This window comes from Rhinolophus sinicus, linkage group LG07, assembly GCF_036562045.2.
Source record: "Rhinolophus sinicus isolate RSC01 linkage group LG07, ASM3656204v1, whole genome shotgun sequence".
NCBI classification, from domain to species: domain Eukaryota; kingdom Metazoa; phylum Chordata; class Mammalia; order Chiroptera; family Rhinolophidae; genus Rhinolophus; species Rhinolophus sinicus.
This window is the reverse complement of record NC_133757.1, coordinates 23,959,492-23,981,597: the sequence shown is the minus strand read 5'-3', so window position 1 is coordinate 23,981,597 and position 22,106 is coordinate 23,959,492. Positions and strand designations below refer to the sequence as shown.

The 22,106-nt window shown below is 38.5% G+C and overlaps 1 protein-coding gene across 3 annotated transcripts in view; it reads right to left on the bottom strand.

Annotated features, from left to right (window-relative positions):
- The window catches only part of CHUK (component of inhibitor of nuclear factor kappa B kinase complex), a 28,252-nt gene extending 7,938 nt beyond the window's left edge, over window positions 1-20,314 (bottom strand). For 2 of the 3 annotated variants that reach the window (XM_019724886.2, XM_019724887.2), the window contains exons 1-14: window positions 20,124-20,314; window positions 15,266-15,360; window positions 13,440-13,554; window positions 12,721-12,790; window positions 11,860-11,948; window positions 10,569-10,658; window positions 10,306-10,430; window positions 9,988-10,095; window positions 9,252-9,387; window positions 6,101-6,295; window positions 5,010-5,112; window positions 2,338-2,461; window positions 1,780-1,931; window positions 62-123 (exon numbers count right to left, since the gene is read on the bottom strand). In XM_019724886.2, coding sequence (XP_019580445.2) covers window positions 62-123; window positions 1,780-1,931; window positions 2,338-2,461; window positions 5,010-5,112; window positions 6,101-6,295; window positions 9,252-9,387; window positions 9,988-10,095; window positions 10,306-10,430; window positions 10,569-10,658; window positions 11,860-11,948; window positions 12,721-12,790; window positions 13,440-13,554; window positions 15,266-15,360; window positions 20,124-20,228 — 1,569 coding nt within the window. In that variant the 5' untranslated portion in view covers window positions 20,229-20,314. Of the gene's footprint in view, window positions 1-61; window positions 124-1,779; window positions 1,932-2,337; window positions 2,462-5,009; window positions 5,113-6,100; window positions 6,296-9,251; window positions 9,388-9,987; window positions 10,096-10,305; window positions 10,431-10,568; window positions 10,659-11,859; window positions 11,949-12,720; window positions 12,791-13,439; window positions 13,555-14,305; window positions 14,325-15,265; window positions 15,361-20,123 lie in introns of those variants that run through there. The other variant, XM_074339222.1, reaches the window with a different exon arrangement.
- Window positions 20,315-22,106: the final 1,792 nt, after the last annotated feature.

Here is a 22,106-nt window from a genome sequence, read left to right as displayed (position 1 = left end):
AAAGTTTCTAAGGGAGACTGCAGGAGTTAATAAACACACAGAATAAACTCTGTAATTTTACCTCAGCATAATGGATAGCCTTTTCTTCCATTTCCTTCCATGCTTTTAACATTTTTTCTGAGGCTAAAAAAAAAGTCTTAATTGGTTATCGCAGAAATAGCCATAGCTTTAATTACTGAGCTACCCACCTCCTTGCCACATCAACATCAAAAACGGTTTTATGTGTTGAGTTGTCCCCCCAAGATGATACGTTGAAGTCCTAACTCAGAACCTCAGAATGTACCCTGATTTGGAAACAGGGTCAGAGCACATATAATTAGCTAAATTACGATGAGGTCATCCTGGAGTAGGGTGGACCCTTAATACAATGCGACTAGTGTCCTCAAAATAAGAAACACAGACACAGACAGATGAAGGAAGAGCTCCATTTGACGACAGTCAAAGACTAAAGTGCTCCAGCTGCTAGCCAAGGAACATCAAGGACTGCTGGCAAAGCACCAAGAAGCTGGGGGAAGCAAGGAAAGATTTTTCTCCACAGGTTTCAGAGGAAGCATGGCCCGCCAACACCTTGATTTTGTACTTTTAACCTCTGGAACTGAGACGATAAACTTCTGTTGTCAGAAGCCACCCAGCTCATAGTAATTTGTTACAATAGCCCAAGGACACTAATACAGATGGTTTTCTCTTTTTAAAAAATAATTTTTAAAGTAATATATGAACTTTTTTTATAAAATCAAACATAAAAGGATATAAAAAGAAAAGACTCTCTCTTCCTCCCCTTTACCCTCCACCCTAAGAGATCTTACTGTTATATAATCATTTGCTATATAGACACATACCCTTTTCCCTCACTGATGAGACCATCTATACATACTTTTCTTTCTTTACTTTTTCCCAACTTAAAACATCACTGCCATTAATGATCCAAGTGACCTCATTCTTTTTTCAACAGTTGTGTTAAGACATACAGCTGACAATGCAAAGATAATTTGGCGAAATAATTGTTTTGCCATTCACCAGAATACCTATAATACACAACTAAAAATAAAACATCAATCATAGAACCAGCTCTAGTAGGTAAACTTATTCACCCAACTAGACACTGTTGATCATTTACTCTGAGATAAACATACCTTATTCAAGATAAGTATACAAATGTGTTTGATTCCCAAAAAAGGATTTGTTTCATGGGGAAAATAAATAAATAAATAAATAAATAAATAAATAAATAAATAAATAAATGCTGGTGGTGACCACTTCAGTTTATTTTATTTTAATTCTGCTTTTTCTATTTCCTCAGTATACCTGAAGGTAGATAAGCTTAAAGTCAAATACTAAAACATTGGAGGCTCCATATAATGGTTTGGGGGAAAAAAATAAACCTGGAATTATTTGTGTTATGATTTATAGAAAGATAAGGCGGTTAAGATTTCCCTGGCTAATAAGTCACCCCAATACAGATTTTGTATCTATTTTTAAAATGAGGTTTGAAAAAATCACAAGTTCATAAATCACTTTTGTATTTTTTTTGGAGCTAAACAATTTATTTTAGTCTAACTGTGGAAAAAAACAAACAAACATAAAATTGCTCATATAAAGTTTGGGAAAAAAACACACCTAACATTCAAAACAACCATGGTTTATGATGCTTTGAGGTACCTTATTTCTTGTTCTAATGTGAATGAAAGAGAAACAACTGGCTATGAAGCAAGAAGGCAAAATAGCAGATGGCTTCAAGAGAGCAGACACTTCTTTCAAATACATTACCCAAACACTTACATATTCCGTAAGTCATCTGTTCACTATATCTTTCCAAGTCAAGCTGAATACTTTTCTGAAAGAACTCCAGTTTAGCTTTCAGTTGCTGAGATGCTGAGATCAAAGTGTTCTTCATTTTTGTCAAGTTAGCATTATATCTAAGAAGACTTAGCCTACACCATGGCCAAAAAACAAACAAAAAACAATAGCATTTCATAAACATTCGACAAAAATTTAAAAATTTAAATTGCTATATGCCCAAAACCTAAATTTCTGTTATTAATCTCTGAGAAACAGCTGATCACTAAAATCTGGTCTCTAAAGACTTCCTGCCTGTGATGTTCTATGATAAAACAGTCTCTTTATAGTAGGACGTTCTTTTCAGGAACTACTCTTAAGCCACTGCAACTGGAAAGTTTCAGACCATTAGTAAGACTTCTATGAGTCTGATCAGAATATTACATTTCAAATTGGCCCAATATTTTAGTATTGCATGGAACACTGATCAGTGAAAACTGGCAAGATTAACTCTTGAACATTATGCACATGACACTGGCCCTATAAACAGAATCTACTTACATAGCTGCTCTTTGTCCCTGAAAGAGCCTGCTGTAGTCTTCCTTTAGCCCAGACACATAGTGCACTGCTTCAGCCCATACTTTACGCAGCTGTATAATTGGAAGCTGTATTTTGCTGTCCTGTACTACAAGTAAGAAGGTGGGAAAAAAGAGACATGGGTTATTTTTTAAGATTTTAGAGTTCATTAATCATTCTTTGTGATTTCCTGTCCATACAAACATCATTCCCATAGATGCTAGAGAGAACTACTTGCTACTGTTCCATTCAGTTCAATATAAATTTACTGAGAAACTGTAATATACAGCACTGCTCCAGATACAAGGAGAGAGAAAAATGAGTAAGATATAATCACTACATAATCACAAAGCTTGCAATTATTCCTATATCCGTCTTTTTTTTCTTGCTCTCCTCCATCCTGGAATACTCTTTTTTCTCTCCACTAATATAAATTCTTTATTTCTTTCAAGTTCTAAATCAAGTCCCATCGCATCCACAATCCACCACAGTCTTTCCTGCCTCTGAATAATAAACTTTATCTGCTGGACTACAAATTCAGCTCCAGGAAAACATACAAGGTAAACAGCAGTTTAATAAAATATGCTTTCTTCAATGCCAGACTTACAAAATTATTTATTTATGATTATCTCTTGCCCTTTTTTTGGTAAAGGGAATGTTACTTTCTAAAATGATGGCAGGTGTGTATGTTAAGCTCAGTGAAATTCCATTTTAACATTATGAAATTCTCCAAGAATGAAAGAGATTCACCCTATCCATTAAGGTGGCAATTATATTCTGCTATTCTTTTCCAATGTAAACCTTCAGAGAAAAGGTGATACGTGAGGGTTAATATTGAGAAAATACATTATCTAAAGCAGACTTCAAAAAAATAAAATATCTAGAGAAATCTTTGCCTCCTCTAATAATTAATAGCCTCAACTAACGCTTCTTCTATTCTTATATACCCACACTTTCTCCTGAGGCTTCCTACAATAGACCGAAAAAACCAACAACAAAAAAACCTTTTTAAAAAGTCTGGAGGGGGAGCCTGATATAAATAAACACACACACATATACGCACACACACTAAAAATTAAAGACTGAAATGGCCCAAGAAATGACACCCTAATAGTAAGAAGCATGGTGTCCAGATCTTGATTTCTAATACTGTTCTCCAATTAAAGGAACTAGGGCTCCTTGGGGAAATGGCAGATTCTATGACTGGGGCAGGAAATACACCAGATAAGCCTGGAGCACACTGTAGTGCCAGGAAGTAAGGAAGTGCAAAAAAAACCTCATCGATGGGGCAAGTAAAAGAAGCATAGGAAACCAACTGAAAGAGCTCCTAAAGGCCAAAGCTGCAACAATTTGAACAAAATAAACTAGTATTGGATTATAATCCAAAGTATAAAATAATATCCATGAATCCATATTGATATAATAATCAAGTAAATTAATAAATGGGAGAAAAGAGACAAATCTCGTGTACAGAAGAATTGCAAATAAATTATGTGGACACTCAACCTTAAGGGAAGGGGAGCAAAACTCCCTACTCCTTAAGTGTGGGTTCTGTATAGTGACTTCCTTCCAAAGAGTACAGTATAAAATGGGTGGAAAAAGACTAAACCTCACAGTGCAGAAACCTGACAAACACTATGTCAGCCCAATGATCAAGGTCAATACCAACAGCCATGAATCACATTGACAGAATGTATCCTTCATATGTGCTAAAAATGGCACTTTACTTCTGTGATCTTTCTCTCAAAAACCCATCCTAGTTTAATCGTGACGAAAAAATAAGACAAATTGCAACAGACGGGCATCCTACAGTACTTCTCAAAACTGTCAAGGTCATCAAAAACAAGCAAAGTCTGAGAAACTGTCACAGCCAAGAGGAGCCTAAGGAGACATGACAATTAAATGCAATATGGTATCCTGGATGAGATCCTGGAACAGAAAAAGGACACCAGATACAAACTAAGGACATCTGAATAAAGTATGGACTTGAATTAACAATAATATATTGGTTCATTAATCTTAACAAAATGTACCACACTAATGTAAGATCTTAACAACAGGGAAAACTGTATGTGCAGGGGAAGGGAGTAACATGAGAACTCTGCCATCTGGTCATTTATTCTATACATCTAAAACTGTTCTTAAAAAAGAAAACTAATAAAAACAGAGGAATGATTATATAATTTTAGCTCTTATGCCCAATTTTGTTCTTGATTTTACAATTTTGTGCTTGATTTTAGTTAGGGGTACACAGAAATTGACCACTTCTTCAAGAGAAAAGAACAATTCTCAGAGGAGAAATGAAAACATTTGAACATTAAGCAGTATTCACAGGATAAAATATTTGAACATGCTTAAACATTGAAGGAGCAACTAAAAATTAAAAGCAGGCTTCATTAACAATGGAGATTCAGTCTCCCATCTGTGAGAGACCTAGCCTCAGCAAAGTAACTCTGCCTCCCAAACGAGGGATCTGGTGGTGATTTAAAACCTACCTTTCACCTTCCAAACTACAGAAATCCATTTTTCACCACAAATGGAAACCTGAAGTATGAGATACAGAACAAAAACACCAAAGACCATTTCTACTAATCATGGTGAGTTAAAACTGTACTATTTCAGGTTTAAAGCTCAGTCAGTAAATGGATTAGACTTACCAATATAATTTACACAGTCAGATAAACTTCTGGAAGCAAACGGTCCTTCATATACAGTCTTACTTTTATCAAACAAATAAACCATATAGCTATCACAGCCTCTCTGAAAAAAGAAACAAACAATTTTAAAAAAGATCCTTGAACATCCTAAGTACTTCAGCACCAGATTTCCTACTCTGAAATACAGATGAATAAAGCCAATGTTCATTAGCATACATCTTACAGACTTAAGGTCTAAACTTTTGTTTAGGAAAAATAAATAAATAACTTCAGTATGGGCTAAAGTGAAAATCACCAGACCCAAAAGGACAAAAGCAGAAAGTCCTAAAAACCTCTATCCATACAATGAGAATACTATTCAGTAATCAAAAAGAATTCATACAGATACATGCTATGACACGAATGAACCTCAACAACACAATGTTAAGTACATGAAGTTTGACACAAGAGACTACAGGTTGCATGATCCGTTTATATGAAATGTTCAGAAAAGGCAAATCCATACAGATAGAAAATAAATTAATGATTGCCTGGGGTGGGCAGAATGAGATTAATAGTTAATAGACAGGAAGAATCTTACTGAGATAGAAATGTTTTAAAACTGATTTATGGTGATGGCAGTGCAATTAGGTAAATTTACTAAAACAAAAACTCAAAAAACCCCTGAACACTTGAAATGGATAAATTATATGATATATAAAATATGCCTCAAGTCAAATAAAATGAAAAAGGAGTCATGACCACAATCATATTTTACCATCCATCTATCTTCTCACAGGACCTATGAGACTGCTGGTCTAATCTCAAGGTTCTAGGCTTCAAGAAAAAAAGGAAAAGAGGGAGGAGAGAACTAGCACCAAAGACAAAGTCATACAAAGTTCAAAACAATGAATGTTTCACTTCTATCCAGTTTACCTTGCAAAGCAATGATAAGAGAAATAAGTACGATAAAAGTAAAAGAATTATAAGATGTGCATCACCATCCACCCCCCCAAGGGATTCCAAATCAACATTAAAAAAATGCAGGGCATGCAATCCCCCTATGCAAAAAGATTTCTTATATTTTTCTAAGTATATTAGAATTTTCTTACTACTCCATCTAGAACACATTGAGAGGCTGGTTTCCGAGGATCCAGAGAAATTCCCGTCTCTGAAAGAAGCTCTTGAGAAGCAGTATTTATTCCAGTTTCACGCTCAATACGAGACTGCAGTGAATGAAGACTTTCATCAGGTGGTAACAAAAAAGAAATTATTTTCGCAGAAGTCATATTTAGGATGTGTACTATCTGTATAAACAAGAAAAAAGAAATGATTATTGATCATCTGCTGCTAGATACTAAAGGGAATATGAGCAAAAGGCATTATCTCTGTACTAAACAAGGTTCAGTCATTTTCCAAAGTGAGATTTCCTTCTATAATTATAAAATGACATTCTGAAACTGGTTTACTTTTCTATTACAACAGATGTCAGTTCCAAGGAATCCAATTTCAAAGTTCTAGGGATGCACAAAATCATGAAATAAAACCCATATTTAAAAAGGCAACACTTATTATAGAAATATATCACAGACCTGGAAGGAAATGTTCCGTTTATGAAGTGCCTAATAGACACCAACCACAGAGTTAACTGCTTTATGTTTAACTTAACATCCTGTTAATTAGTTTTTAACAGAACAACCCATTAATTAGATCTATTAGATCTTCTAATCTCCATTTTGGTAAAGAGAAAAACCAGAGCTCTGAGAAGTTAACTTGTTAGAGATCACACAGCTGATAACTCATAGAGTTTAGATCTGAACTCATATCTGTCAGATTACCTTACATTGTCTCAAGAAATAATCATCTGGTAGAAGATCTAGGCCTTTCTTTAAACAAGGAAAAGCATAGTCATCCTCATTGTTCAGATTAGGCAACCAAATCCCAGAGCAGTAATCTGTCTAAGGGCTCACAGTTAGATAAGAAAACAGTCTTATTACTCTCACCTAAAGCCCCACTGAAAATAGGGGTAGCCTGATACAGGACAAGAAAGTGTGAGACTGAGTTAGATGGGACTCTACCCAGGTACCTAAGGACAGCCACAGAGTGAGAAGTCAGTTTTTTAAACACAACATGATTTTAAATACTCTTCCTTCCACTATCCTTAGGTAAGTCATACAAAATTAATACCTGTGTTTCTCCAATGCCTTACATTGATAGTGTATGCAAATGATTAAAATTATCTCTGCCGGAAATGCTTATTACAGAGATAAAGTATTAACTTTCTTTTAATATACATATAATAACCTTTTATGTTAAAAAAAGGTGGGGGAAGAGAAAGGAATCTTCACAGTTGACATGGATGTACAAGTATACCACTGAGACCTTCCATTCTTTCCCAGCCTAGGCCTATTTCACACGATGATAGCTGCTGCTAATGGCAATAGAAGAAATTTAGGATGAAAAGGCGAAGATGGACATTTACTTTTGTACAAAGTATATGTCAAACTAGGGTAAGTGATCATGGCATCCTACTATCAAAGCTGAGCCAGAAGGCAGCAAAAGGAAGGGAGAGGAAACACAGCTTAAATTTATCCTTTTGTGGGGCTGGGCCAGTGGCTCAGGTGATTGGAGCTCCATGCTCCTAACTCTGAAGTCTGCCGGTTCAATTCCCACATGGGCCAGTGGGCTCTCAACCACAAGATTGCCAGTTCAATTCCTCTAGTCCCCCAAGGGATGGTGGGCTCTGCCCCCTGCAACTAAGATTGAACACGGCACCTTGAGCTGAGCTGCCTCCCGGATGGCTCAGTTGTTGGTTGGAGTGCGGGCTCTCAACCACAAGGTTGCCAGTTCAATTCCTCGACTTCCGCAAGGGATGGTGGGCAGCGCCCCCTGCAACTAAGATTGAACACAGCACCTTGCGCTGAGCTACCGCTGAGCTCCCAGATGGCTCAGTTGGTTGGAGAGTGTCCTCTCAACCACAAGGTTGCCGGTTCGACTCCCGCAAGGGATGGTGGGCTGTGCGCCCTGCAACTAGCAACGGCAACTGGACCTGGAGCTGAGCTGCACCCTCCACAACTAAGACTGAAAGGACAACAGCTTGAAGCTGAATGGCACCCTCCACAACTAAGATTGAAAGGACAACAACTTGACTTGGAAAAAAGAAAAAAGTCCTGGAAGTACACACTGTTCCCCAATAAAGTCCTATTCCCCTTCCCCAATAAAATCTTTAAAAAAAAAAAAAAACTATGCCAAGACTAGAGTAAAACCTTATAGGATTACACTTTCTCATTTCAGTTTTAGAAACCGTATCTACTACAAGCAATCAACAAATATGGAAAGACAGCAGATGAGAGTTGTTTCTGGGTAGCTAGCATAAAGGAACCTCTCATTCACATCAGTGGAGATTTACTGAGAACCTGGTACATGCCCTGCTGTATACAGAAATGCTGGAGTAGGGGTAGTGTGGTGGTACAGTGGGCGATTGTTAATAAAGGCAGTAAAAGCAATCCCAGCATTGAAGACGAGGACAATTTGTATGGAGGGATATGAGTGAAAGACGAGAAACGATTAGAAAATGGCAGAGACCATTCAGAGAAAAGGCGAGTTGAATATGTACCAGTGTAGGTTGAGTAGACACACAGAAATAGATTATTCTGGGCAGAAGGACTACATCTGTCAAAGTACAAAACTGGAGCTTGATGGCATAAGGAGCAGGGACAAGCTGGTCCTGAGTGAAGGGTAAGAGAAGCAGGTATGAGGCAAATAACTTGGTTGGGGACCTGCATTAGGAAAGCCCCAAAAAGCAAGACACAAACAGTTTAGACTTGACTTGGTAGACAAGAAGGAACTATGTTGGTCTCTTGGAAAGGAAAATAAAAACGTATTTTCAGAAGATGGGATGGGCAGTTCATGCTGCATGGACTATAGGATCAGAAGTATAGAGGCACGTCAGTTAGGTAGAAACCTTCCTCACCAAACAAGATCCAGTATGATTAGACCTAAATGAATGAGGTGATAATGGCACCAATAGGAGGAAGAGGAAAATCTAAAAGATGCTTCAAAGGGAGTAATCAACAAAGACCACTAAGAAGTAAAACTAAGAAGGCTTACTAAGAAAATAAAAATCCATCAGCTCTAAAACTATAATTTTCTTTTTCAAGTAAGCATCAGGAAAAGATCATTAAAATATAATTCTGCTAATTTTCCAAATAAACTTGTTAACGTCAATGCACATCTCATGAAGTAGACCCCCTTCAAACTAACCTTCAAATTCAGAATGTGATCCATTGATACAAAACATCTTGGCTGCTTCAAAGTAGGATCAACAGGTCCTCCTCTCTGCTGAGGATCCCAGTTCAGCATCAATTGTAGCCAGTTTTCCATAGGTTCTACAATTAAACTAGAAAACACAAAAATATGGTGAAAATCATCATGTTCCAATTTTCCTTCAGTACTGGGAAAAAAGCAATTTTATAGGTTGTCTATTTCCTTTCTCATTACTTGTCTGTACCATTTTCTACCTCACTTTCAAATAATTCATGAAATGACAGGGGACGAACTTTTTCCACAAAAATTAACCCAAAACCCGTAAGTTAGTTCCTGGCAACTCCAACAGGCAAGTCCAGTCCCATTATCCAAGGAATCCGTTTACTTCAGTATCTCAAGAGTCTTCCTAGCACCTAAGCCAATCAGTTGAGTGGCAGCAGTTGTTTTCCACTAGACTTGTGCTGTTCAATATGGTCGTAACTAGTCACAAGAGTCGTCACTACATGCATTTACACTTAAGTTAATAAAAATTAAATCAAATTAAATATTCAGTTCTTCAGTCAAACTACTCCCGTTTCAAGTGCTCAATAGCTTATGTGGCTAGCGCAGATATAAAACATTTCCATCATCACAGAAGGTTATAGTGGATAATGCTACTTGGAACAGACAATTCTCATGTTCTTTTATAACCCTAAAGAAACTGAGGCGAACTTCTCAACTGAAATATACTTACCTACAAAGGCTATTTGGTTGAGGTAAATGACTACTAAACCGAACTTCTCCCGTCATCTCTTCACATGCAAATATACACTTTGGATCCTTCTTCTTAATTTTCTCATGCCTATAAATAACAAAGGTGAGACTCAGTTGACAACGTGAGTCTCACAAATACGCTAAGATTTTTGCCATTTAATTTTATTCAATTGTGTGTTTAAAAGGCAATTACACCACTTAGAGAGGTAAAAAAGCGGGCAACTGGAAAAAAAAAAAAGCAGGCAACTGAAACTTTTCATTCCCATTAGGCACACCACAGTTCTCTTCCATTTCTTACCAGGTAAATGGTTGCAGGTGATGCAAAAAAGGCCTATAGCCAGCAATACATTCAAACACCATGGTCCCAAAGCTCCAATAATCAACAGTGGCTGTGTAAGGCTTATTCTCAAAGAGCTCTGGGGCCTTAAAAAAGAAAAAAATGCTTCAAACATCACACTATAAGAGAAAAGCTATTTTATTTTTGAACTACTATATTCATGACCTTCATAAATAAAGAAAATCATGTACACTTAAAAGGCAAAGAAACAATGTATATCTTACCAGATACTGCAATGTTCCCACAAAAGAGGTACACAGACTTCCTTGGTCAACGTCTTTGGCATATCCCAGATCAATTATTTTATGTATAGTCTGCAAAATTGTAAGTATTAAATGGTTAAGAAATTTGAAAAGGAAAGGCAACAATGTCTTATAAGGCTCTGGAGAGGGTGGTGGTGAAGAGCCTGGGCTCTGGAATAACACAAATGCAGTTCAGCCTGAGCGCCACCACTTAACTAGCCGTGTGATCTTGATCAAGTTACTTACTTTCTCTCAGTTTCCTATATAATGGTATTACAAACAATCCCTACTTCACATAATCGTTATTAGGATTCAGTGACATAGTGAAAGAAAAGAAATTAACACAGAGCCTTGTACATGGTAAAAACTAAATATAGATTGGCTATTCATTTTTATTTTGATATATTCAGAATAAGCTTGATCCATTAAATTGGAAGGCAAAGGTAAGGGTGACTTCCAAACTTGAAGAAACATCATACCATCTTATAGTGGATCAATGTGAGTAAATACCCATCTAACCTCAAGAATATCCTGAAGTCTTCGGGGGAAAAGAAAAAGCAGACAGCCGGTGCCAAACATACATAAAAGGCTCTTAAGAGAAGCAGCATCATTAAGGTTTCATCACCTTCAAGTGACCACCATCTTCACTAACTAACAGACCACACAATCCAATTCGAAGTTCAGACTCTTGGCTTTACATTTTTATTGGGATGGATTAAGAAAACTGCTCACATTATTCTGATAAAAACAAGTCTTTCAAGAGTCAATTCACAATTTCTGGTTCTTCTCAAGATGACTCACTTAAGAATCTGAGAAATCAAGGTTTTGAATTTTAATTACATATAGAACTTAGGAATTTGGGGGGCAATGAGGGTTTTTGGTGTTTTTTTTCTTATATAAAAAACCATTTTTAAGTAAATGTACTTTTTTTCTTAAAGTAAAGCAGACCCAGGATGTGTGTATTTTTTGGATGTGCTTCATAAAGATTAACAAGTTATTCACTCACTGCTTACTATGATACCTCTGTTAGATACCATGCTGGAAAAACAAGTAAACAAGACAGATGCAGTTCCTCCTCTAACTATTGTGGACTATTGGAACTATTGTGTTAGCAGAGGAGACAAACAACTAAGCACAAAACCACAGTTCAGTGTAATGAGAGCTGGGTAGAAAAAGTATGGTGTGCAATGGAGGGGCACCAAACCCCAAAGACCAACTACATCAGGAAGACTGTATTCAACTGGCATGAAACATTTGCTCAGTTTTCACCTACCTTTCCACCAACATCCTGAAGAACTATGTTTTCAGGTTTTAGATCACGATGTATAATTTTGTTTTCATGCAAATATCGAATCCCCGACCCTAAATAAAGTTTAAAATGTATTTTGAGGTAAGAAAACACTGAATTAAAAAAAAAATTCATCTCACACTTTGTACTTCTCTGATGCTCAAATTTATAGGGACCATCATAAGTACACAATGACATATAGTACTTCAGATTTTCTCCATAGAAAATCAAGTTATACTGCAGAATTGTAATATATGGTCATTTAACTTAAGAGAATTCACATTAAAAAGAACTAGAACAAGCAATTGAGAAAATCTCTATATTTATTCTTGCAGTTTTTTCCTCCTACCTAAATCACCCTCTTCAACTACACTTTGGCCTCCATGACCCAGGAAAAGAAGCAAAATCAAAATATATAGGGAAACATATTCTTGCTTTTGAGCTTGCTCCAAGGGCCCGGGTGCTAGTTACTTTAGGGATTTTTTAGGAGTAACCCTGATTTAAAAAGGATTTCACCCTAAGGACTGACTTGAGGACCTATGTCCATGAGATGCAATGCCACTGATAAATATATTATGCTAGTCAGAGAGGGAGGGAGAGTAAAATCGAATAAGGTCATTTCACACAATATTTTCTTTGTCAGCAATTGGACATCTATTAGCCAAAAATGGACTTCTAGTCAAAAACAAAAAATAACAAAATATCCTAGTTTTAACTTAGCATCAACAGTAATAGTTATAATTTCTAATAGATGTTAAAAAATTTATGCTTTGTAGTAGCATATAGAATCATTTACAGACGAAAGGGGCATTACATTATGGTGGTACTTTTATATGGATTACATACCTATATCACTCAGTAAAGAAAGTATCTGGCTTTCTTTAAGTCCACAGCAATTTTCTGGTTTGTTGAGTAGCTAAAGAAGAAAAAAAAAGTCTAAAAATGTATACTGCCAATATTGCTGGGCAGTAAATAATAGCAACACATTAATCACTATACTCTAAGAGAATATTCAAGTAAGAAGATAAGTCATGATTAATAAAATGTAAAGAGGGTAAAAATTACCAAATCCATATGGAAAACGTAAATTTCATGACAAGGCTTACACAAGATAAAGGAGGAAAGTACTTGAAATTGAAAAAGGTTGAAAAATCTCACAGATACATATAAAAAAAGTATCCAGATGGCAAATTTAAAATAAGATGGGAAAGATTTGCAATAGAGAAAAGAATACTGTATTATAAACACCTTAAACACTGATCTAATACCACCAATATAGTCCCATCCTGCAAACACCACCAGCAACAAAAAAGTGCATGTTCTAAATCAGTGGTCAGCAAATATTTCCTGTAAAGGGCCAGACAGTAAATACTTTAGGCTTTGTAGGCCATATGGTCTCTGTCACAAGTACTCAATGCTGCCGCTGTAGTGAAAAAGCAGCCATAAAAACAGGTTAACAGGCCATAGTTTACTGACCCTTATTCTAGATCATCATATTGAATGTGATTCAAACACTGCTAAAGTTTGTAATTTACTCTCTCATCATCTCAAAACATCCACACTACCTTCCGGAGATCTCCTCCAGAACAGTATTCCATTGCTAGAAGAGGCACATCATTAATCAAAAAATTCAATTCCTCAGGAACATCACAGGCCTTTACAACATTTGAGTGGTTCAACCTAACAAGAAGGGGAAAACATTACAATCAAAAAAATTTTTTTCCAGTGAAAAGGGACTGAGTTTGACATGGCAGTTAATTAAGGGGCAGTGAGGAGAAGAAAGGCTGGCATTATACATAATTAAAAAGTAATAATTGTTAAAAAGAAAATATAGATAATAATTTTTAAAAAGAAAAGAAAACATTTCTATGTGCCAAGCAGCAAGCACTTTACATACATTAACTCACTCACTCATCACAATAGTCTTACTATAGGTAGATTTATTAATAGTCTCATAGGACAAAACTAAAGCACACGTTGCTTCAGATCACACAGCAAGTAGGTGGTCAAGTAAGGATGCAAATCTGGCTCCACAGCCTATGTCATACTGCCTCTCCCAAAATTACTTACAGTGTCATCTAGAGGTGTACACTATTTGAATTTTGGCATATTACCTTCCAGTTTTTAATCTGTGCACAAATATTTTTTTCAATAAATACTGAATCATGTTATATACCGTTTTCTAACTTTTTAAAAAATTAACACTATATCATCCCAGCCATCATCATGTAGTGGATCTCAAACCTGGAGTAAATTCCCAGGTCCTTGGGACCTAAGAAACAGAATGTCTATGAGGACCTGCGAGTTTATTTGTTAACAACCTTTCCTGGTGATTCTGCCACACAGCCAAGTTTAAGAAGCATTGAAGTGAATTGAGAACAGATACTGGAGTAAAAAAGTGCTCATTTTAAATCCAGACTCTCTTACCTACCAGTTTTATGACTCTATGAGCTTCAACTTCCTCATCTATAAAACAGGAATAATACCTAAATACAGGGTTGCTATAACAACTAGAAGAATTATTTGTAAAGCACTTAGCACACTACCTGTGGAGGTTTTAAAATATGTCCACTTCTCCCTTCAAGAGTGTAATTCTCCTCCCCTTGAGTGTAGGTTGTATTTAGTGATTCATTTCTAACAAACAGAATATGGCAGAAAGGATGGAGTACAACTTCCGAGGAAAGATCATAAAAGACATGTCAGCTTTCGTCTTGCTTTCTCTCTCAGATTACTCACTTTGGGGAAAGCTAGCTGCCACGTCATGAAGACATTCAAGCTTCCCTGTGGAGAGGCCCATATAGTGAGAAATGGATGCCTCTAGCCAACAGCCATATAAATGAGCTTGGAAATGGATACTCCAGCCCCCCTCAAGCCTTTGGATGACTGCAGCTCCAGTCAACCCTCTGGGATGTTTCAGGAGGGATCTCCTGAGTTAGAACCACTCAGCTAAGTCATTCCCAGATTCCTAAACCACAGAAACTGTGAGATACTAAATGCTTATTGTTTTAAGCCACTAAGTTTTGGGGTTATTTTTTACAAAGCAATAAGTACACTATTTAACAAAAGTATGTCTAAGAGTAAAAAATTAAGAGTATTGATTGTTATTTAACTGTAAAGTATAATAGATAAACACTATCCAGAAGATCCAGAAGAAATAGATTCTGCCCTCATACTCGTAGACCTGAATCTGATAATATCTAACTGACTTTTAAAACTAAACCTACTTAATCATAATGTAATATTATTATTTGAAATGGGACATATCTATTTAATGAGAAAGAGAAAAAATATATTCCCAAAAAGATCCTAAGAATAGATTCCTGACCTCCTTCTCTAGGACGATATCTGGCTGGGCTGCGGAACTGGGGAAATATAAGTCAAATACACTTACTTTTTCATGATCTGGATTTCATGACACCACCGTTCTCTGTTTTTGGTACTTAGCTCTAGGCGACAAGACTTAATTGCTATTTTGAGATCAAGTTCCTGCCAACACAGAAAATCAACAGAAAAAATATAAATTAGGTTTTTGTTCAGATTTACTTGCTATCAAAGAAATGCCAACCTGGAGAAACAAAACTCTTCCGCTTTAGTAATTAAACGTATTTATCCATAGCTCTCTTGAGCCAATGCTTTTACTAGGCAAACCATGAGATTCTTAAACCAATACTTTAAAACTGACCTCTATACACACACCAAAGCACACCAGCCAAAAATGACTGAGACTGTTCCCGTAACAGGTCTCTCAGAACACTGTCTCATACCAGTATACACTGCTACAAAAATACAAAGGCCTTGTCTCTCCCTTTTGAGCTTAATCAAGACAGCTTAACAAGGGCACCAGCTTTCAGCATAACTAGAAGAGGATTAATTCAGGGCTCCCATGCCTCAAACAGCAAAAACCAAATTTAATATGACCAAACCTAATACAAAAAAACTCCAAATTAGTTTCTAATCTTTTCATTTCAAATGACATTAAAATATCCTAACAATAATTGCACCTGTTTCCATATTTATAAAATGAATCTAACAGCTCTTGCCTATGATTAGTAATTTAGCCAATTCTGTCTGAAATTAAACCCAACCTGATGCACATTCCAGGAAATAGCCAGACTTCATTACATTCTGGCAACAGCAATAATGCAGCCCAGAAACAGCAGTCAGGACCAAACAGGAGGAAAGAAAATATATAGATGAGGAAGCAAGACATAACTTGTATGGGCTAATCTGAATGGGGGTGGGGGGGGAGTGGGAGGAAGAAGCCAGAGATAAGACAGTCGATGTATAGAGAATGAACTAAGACAGACTACAATCTAGCCGCCTAACCATACACCTCACGCCCTTTAACATTTTGTTTTAAGCAGATACCTGGTTGTAGCCAGGTCTCATGCAAGCTTTAACCACCACGGAGACAAGCTGGTAAAAACATGAACAAACATTAAGCTCTCAATTCTCATATGAATGAGGCAAGAAGCTATTTCAAAAAGGTCCAATCCTGTGCTCACTTCGGTAGCACTTATGAGTATAATAAAAAGATCCCGTCCTGTAAGATCTATCAACTCCTCAGCTTTCTATTTCACATAACTCTGTGAAAGCTTCCTCACTCTACCTTTTCACAATGTAGGTTCTGTGGAAAGTTTAGCGATGTCCAGCAAATAAAATAAAATAAAGTAAAAAATAAAAAATTCTGTGTTCAAAAAAAGGAAATATTCCAGAGATGGATAGTGGTGATGGTTGCACAACAGTATAAATGCACTTAATGCCACAGAACTGTACACTTAGAAATGGTTAAAATGATAAATGTTATGTATATGTTACAATAAAAAAAATTGGAAAGTAACTAAGTTAGTTTCTTCTCTATAGGACTTCTCAGAGCTTTTAACATACTAATGTGGGCTACAACTCTCCAAATGAAGGAATATCATAGATGCAACATTTACCCAATGTATTTGACCATAGTATAATTTTTTCAAAGAGTTTCACGGGATTAGTTTTTCCAAACACACTTTCATAAGTGCTACCCTATTCCCTAAGAAGAGTTTTTAGTTATTTTGCCATTCTTCCATATTACTTTACAAATACCTTCATTATAGAGGTTATCACATTGTACTTAAAAGTGTTTATGTACTTAAAAGTGATTCTGTGTCTCCCACTAGACTTGAAATCTCCTTGAAGGCAGAAAATACTGTTCTTGTTGATTTGGGCACCATCAGCACCCAGAACAGTAATCAGCTAAATAAACTCACATCCTTTTCTCCTCATTGTGATTTTTTTTTTTTTTTTTTTTTAAAGATTTTATTGGGGGAAGGGGAACAGGACTTTATTGGGGAACAATGGTCAAATTGTTGTCCTTTCAGTCTTAGTTGTGGAGGGTTCTGTTCAGCTTCAAGTTGTTGTTCTTTCAGTCTTAGTTGTGGAGGGCACAGCTCAGCTCCAGGTCCAGTTACCTTTTTCTAGTTGCAGGGGCACAGCCCACCATCCCTTACGGGAGTCGAAACGGGCAACCTTGTGGTTGAGAGGATGCGCTCCAACCAACTGAGCCATCCGGGAGGTAGCTCAGCTCAAGGTGCCGTGTTCAATCTTAGTTGCAGGGGGCACTGCCCACCATCCTTTGTGGGACTCGAGGAATTGAACTGGTAATCTTGTGGTTGAGAGCCCAGGCTCCAACCAACAACTGAGCCATCCTGGAGGCAGCTCAGCTCAAGGTGCTGTGTTCAATCTTAGTTGCAGGGGGCAGAGCCCACCATCCCTTGTGGGACTCGAGGAATTGAACTGGCAACCTTGTGGTTGAGAGCCCACTGGCCCATGTGGGAATCGAACCGGCAGCCTTCGGAGTTAGGAGCACGGAGCTCTAATCGCCTGAGCCACCGGGCCGGCCCCTCATTGTGATTTAAGAGGTGTAGGTGAAATATTGGGATGTGGCTTCCACCAAAACACTAGGATCTTGAAAGTTGTAAATGCAAACCCTAAGTCAGGCTTGGAAGAGTAGTGATGCTGTTTCCAAGTCTTATGACAAAGTATTTCTTTTTTTCACTACAGGCCAAGTTGTCAAATGTCCCAATTTTGGGGAAGTCCACTCTGGACACCTGGAAAGTTTCTGAGAGATTTCTAAGATTCTAGAGGACTCAAATCTCTTTCATTGAAAAAATGATAAATTCATAGAAACAGATAGAATGCTGGTTGCCAGGGGCCCGTGGGAGGAGGAAATGGGAAGTTGTTATTTAATGGGTACAGAGTTTCAGTAGATACAAAAGTTCTGGAAATGAATGGTGGTGATGGCTGCACAACAATGTGAATGTACTTAATGCCACTGAACTGTATACTTAAAAATGGTTAAAATGGTAAATTTTATGTTATATATACTTCACCACAATTTTTTTTAAAAAATGATGTATTCATCGGTCCCCATCCAGGGACCAAGAAAAGCAGTCACAAAATCATGCCAGCATGCATACCATGTTTCCCCGAAAATAAGACCTAGCCGGACAATCGGCTCTAATGCGTCTTTTGGAGCAAAAAGTAATGTAAGACCCGGTCTTATTTTACTGTAAGACCGGGTATAATATAACATAATATAATACCGGGTCTTGTATTAATTTTTGCTCCAAAAGACACATTAGAGCTGACTGTCCGGCTAGGTCTTATTTTCAGGGAAACGGTACATTTTTCTTATGACCAGGCTGATGGTCAGGCTTCAGATACAAAGGCCACAGGCAACATCTGCTATTAATAGAAGTACATCGCTCCCTCTCTTTTCCCTTTGAGTGCCTTATGTCCTCTCTGATGGTGAGAATTATTAAATGACTACTTGTCCAGCTGTCAAAGTACTTAATGCCTTAGTCCTTTGCCTTCCATTCTCCCTCTCACCAAGATTTCCTCCTATGCTCTATCCAGAAACCTGCTTCATAAAATTTCCTCAGTTCTATCAGTGACATTTAACATGTCTATTCCTCCCAGATAAGATTCCCATCCTATATTATGGGCTTTCTACCCACAGCCACATTCCTTAAAACAGCAAATCATGATTTCTCTTCTTGAATTCACTTCTCCATTCACAAGCCAATTGCAAGCATTTTACGGCAGTAATAGCTTAACTGGTCAGCTTGTCCCATATGTTTTTCTACTCAGATTTATCTTTTACAAAAAAAGAACACTTTTATCTTGGCATTTCCTTTTTTTCAGGTCAATTAATGATGATAAAGATGATAATAACAGCAACAACACAGCAGCAACAAGAGCAAACGTTTGAGGGCTTACCATGGGCCAGGTACTGTACTTAGCTTTACACACATTACTATCTTATTTAACTCTCAGACTCACGGTGAGTAGACATTATTATAACCATTTTACAGATAACAAAACAAAGGCTATAGTGCAGGGATTACTAGTCCAGGGTCTACACATCCAAAAGGTCTGTGAATGTCTTTCAGGAGAACATGCGCCTCCTCAAATGGCAATGCATAAGGCTGCACGGATGTGCCTCTGTGCACATTTCTGGGGAAAGGGTTCAGAACTTTTATTGGTTATCAAAAGATGCATAGCTCAAACATGATTAACTGCTGCTACAATGGCTAAACATTTTCAATTAAATCAACGCAAATTCCCGAGTTGGATGTTAGCTGTCTGCCAACGACTAGAGCACCTCGCCCCCAATCTATCTCCTTCCCTTGCGAAGCCACGATCATTTTCACCATCTGATCCTCATACAGCTTCCTACCTGGAATGCATCCCCAATTCCAAAGCCTACTCGATGCTTCCAAACGCTTCCACCCTGAAACCTTGTCTACTCCAGTCCCACCGATAACACATGGCTTCCAAGCACACCCAAGTACACACACATTCCGACAGGCAGCCCCCCCCCCCACTCGTTAGCCCCATTTTCTCACCCACTTGTGCTCACAATACACACTCTCATGTGCATTTGCCTTACGTTACACACCGTGACGCTCTTTACATTCAGAGACACATAAGTACTGTCACATTCGGTAAACACGTTGTCACATCTTGACACTCACACCAAAAGTTCTTCCTAACAGCGCTATCGCACGCACGCTGACCCAGAGCCTCAGATACAACCTGACTCAGTAACCACAAGCACAATCTCAATCTCTTTCTCTCACACGCACACACGCTCACTGGCCCACAATACTGCCCGAGGTCACACCAACAATCTCACGTACTGACAATCACTGTGCTCCACAGACGCTCTGACAAACAGCCACCGCCGCTCCTCGCGCGCCCCGCCTCACCCGATGTTGGTACAGGCAGACGTTCCCGAAGCCGCCGGTGCCCAGCCGCTCCCGCATCTCCCAGGGCCCGCCCGCGCCCGGCCGCAGCCCCGGGGGCCGCTCCATGGGGCGGGAGGGCAAGCGGCCTCAGGTTCAGCCACCGTTCCAAGGCCGGTTCCGGGCCGCCGAGGCTCGCGCGTCTTTCTTCTCGCGAGATGTATGCATCACTTCCGGTAACTGCCGCATGGAAAGCTCCGCCCCAAATTTTCCCAAAGTGCCGCAGCCCCTCAGCAGGCGAAAGGGTGGGGGGAGTAGGGCGCTTTCAATACGCTCTCTTAAGTACCCTGGGCATTTTCCTAGCTGAGAGAACCCACTTGTTTTTTTTCCCAGTCTTCAAAAATGTAAGATCTCTCCAGGCCCTACATTCCCTTCAAATCACTTTCCAAAACAGTCTGTCCCCTATTGGCCTTTTTTTCAACTTCACATCATCTCCACCCCTGTTTAGACTTCACCTTTCTTCAGACTTCTGCCAACTATTCTCCAACCTCACCATCCTCTGAGCTGGCACTGGCGAAGGCCACCACGGATTTAAATATGGCGGAAGCCGAAGAACTAGAAAGAATCCCGCGCTAACAAGGCCTTCCTAGACTTAATAGTTCATCTTTTCTTCCTTAAATGATTAATCATGTTCCATAGAGTCAGGATCAGCTGTTCTTTTGCTTTATTTCCTATATACCTGTCCCAGGATCGCCCCTGTAATTCCCAATGGCTCAAGGATGTGATGCTGTTCCCCAGTAAAGAACGTTCCTGACTAAGGGAGCTTGTCCCTGCCAAGCAGTGCTCCAGACACGGGTTTGCCAGTGAGGTAGTTCCTCATTGTGGGGATTCTTTCATGCGTGATGCAAGGCTGCAGAGGCAAGCTTGGGGAATGCTGTTGGGGCAACAAGAAGTTTCCGAGTGGCTGATTGCTTTAGCATAGGGGAACCAGCATAGGGGAACCAGCTCCCTGTTTTTGCTGAGTTGGTCATAGCTTCATAGGACTTGGGGATTTCATTAATCACTCCAGGTGTAACAATCAGCTTGGAATCAAATTCTCAAGAAATGTGTCAGTTGGTGTTAAGGATGGTCATTTGAGCCTCCTTTGAGATGATGTGCACTTCATCATTTGCACACCCCGGCCTATGAACTCAGTACATAGAATTCCAATTAACACTTTGTGATAGATGGTTGTATCACCACAGGCGTAGCATTTGAAACATCTAAAGGTGGGTACAGCATGTGCACCATGGCAATGTCGCTGGTAGCTTTAAAGCAATGAATAGGCTTTTGGCAAAGCAAATGTGTCTACTGTCACCAAAATCCTTGAATAGTGCACTCAGATTGTTGAACACTGCAGGATACGAAGCGAGTCGTGATATAGGTCATCAGTAATGTGTGGTGTTGGGAATTCTAGTTTCCTATACATGCTTGGTCGCCATAGAGCTGGAGCATCAGACTTGGAGGTGATCTACAAATGGTACTTCCAAGAACACATCCTTTAGAGCCAGGCAGGCTGCACAAATGATTGTGATGCAGATTATCCTGATACTCTGAAGCCCCCATTTGCTAGGTGTACAGCATAATCAGCACTGAAGCGTGTTTGATCTCCACAGGTGGGGCCAAAATATCCTTGTCAGTTGCAAGAGCCAGGGAAGAGATGCTGAGGACCTGAGGATACTGATGACTGAGCTGACCCTGAAGTGGCCATCTTTGCAGGAACCTGGTTGTTTTCTAAAGCTCATTCTTTAACATCCCCATTCACAGGGACACTGCATAGCTCTTTTATAAAATCCTGGGCCGGTTGACCTCAGGCTCCATAATCTTCAAGTTTGCCCAGTCTCAGTTTTTCTCATGTATAAAATGGAGGTAGTAATACCTATCTCATAGATATTTTGTGAGGATTAAATGAAATAGTGTCTGGCCCTTAGTGCCCAATATATAGGAGCAATGATTTTCCTTTTGACT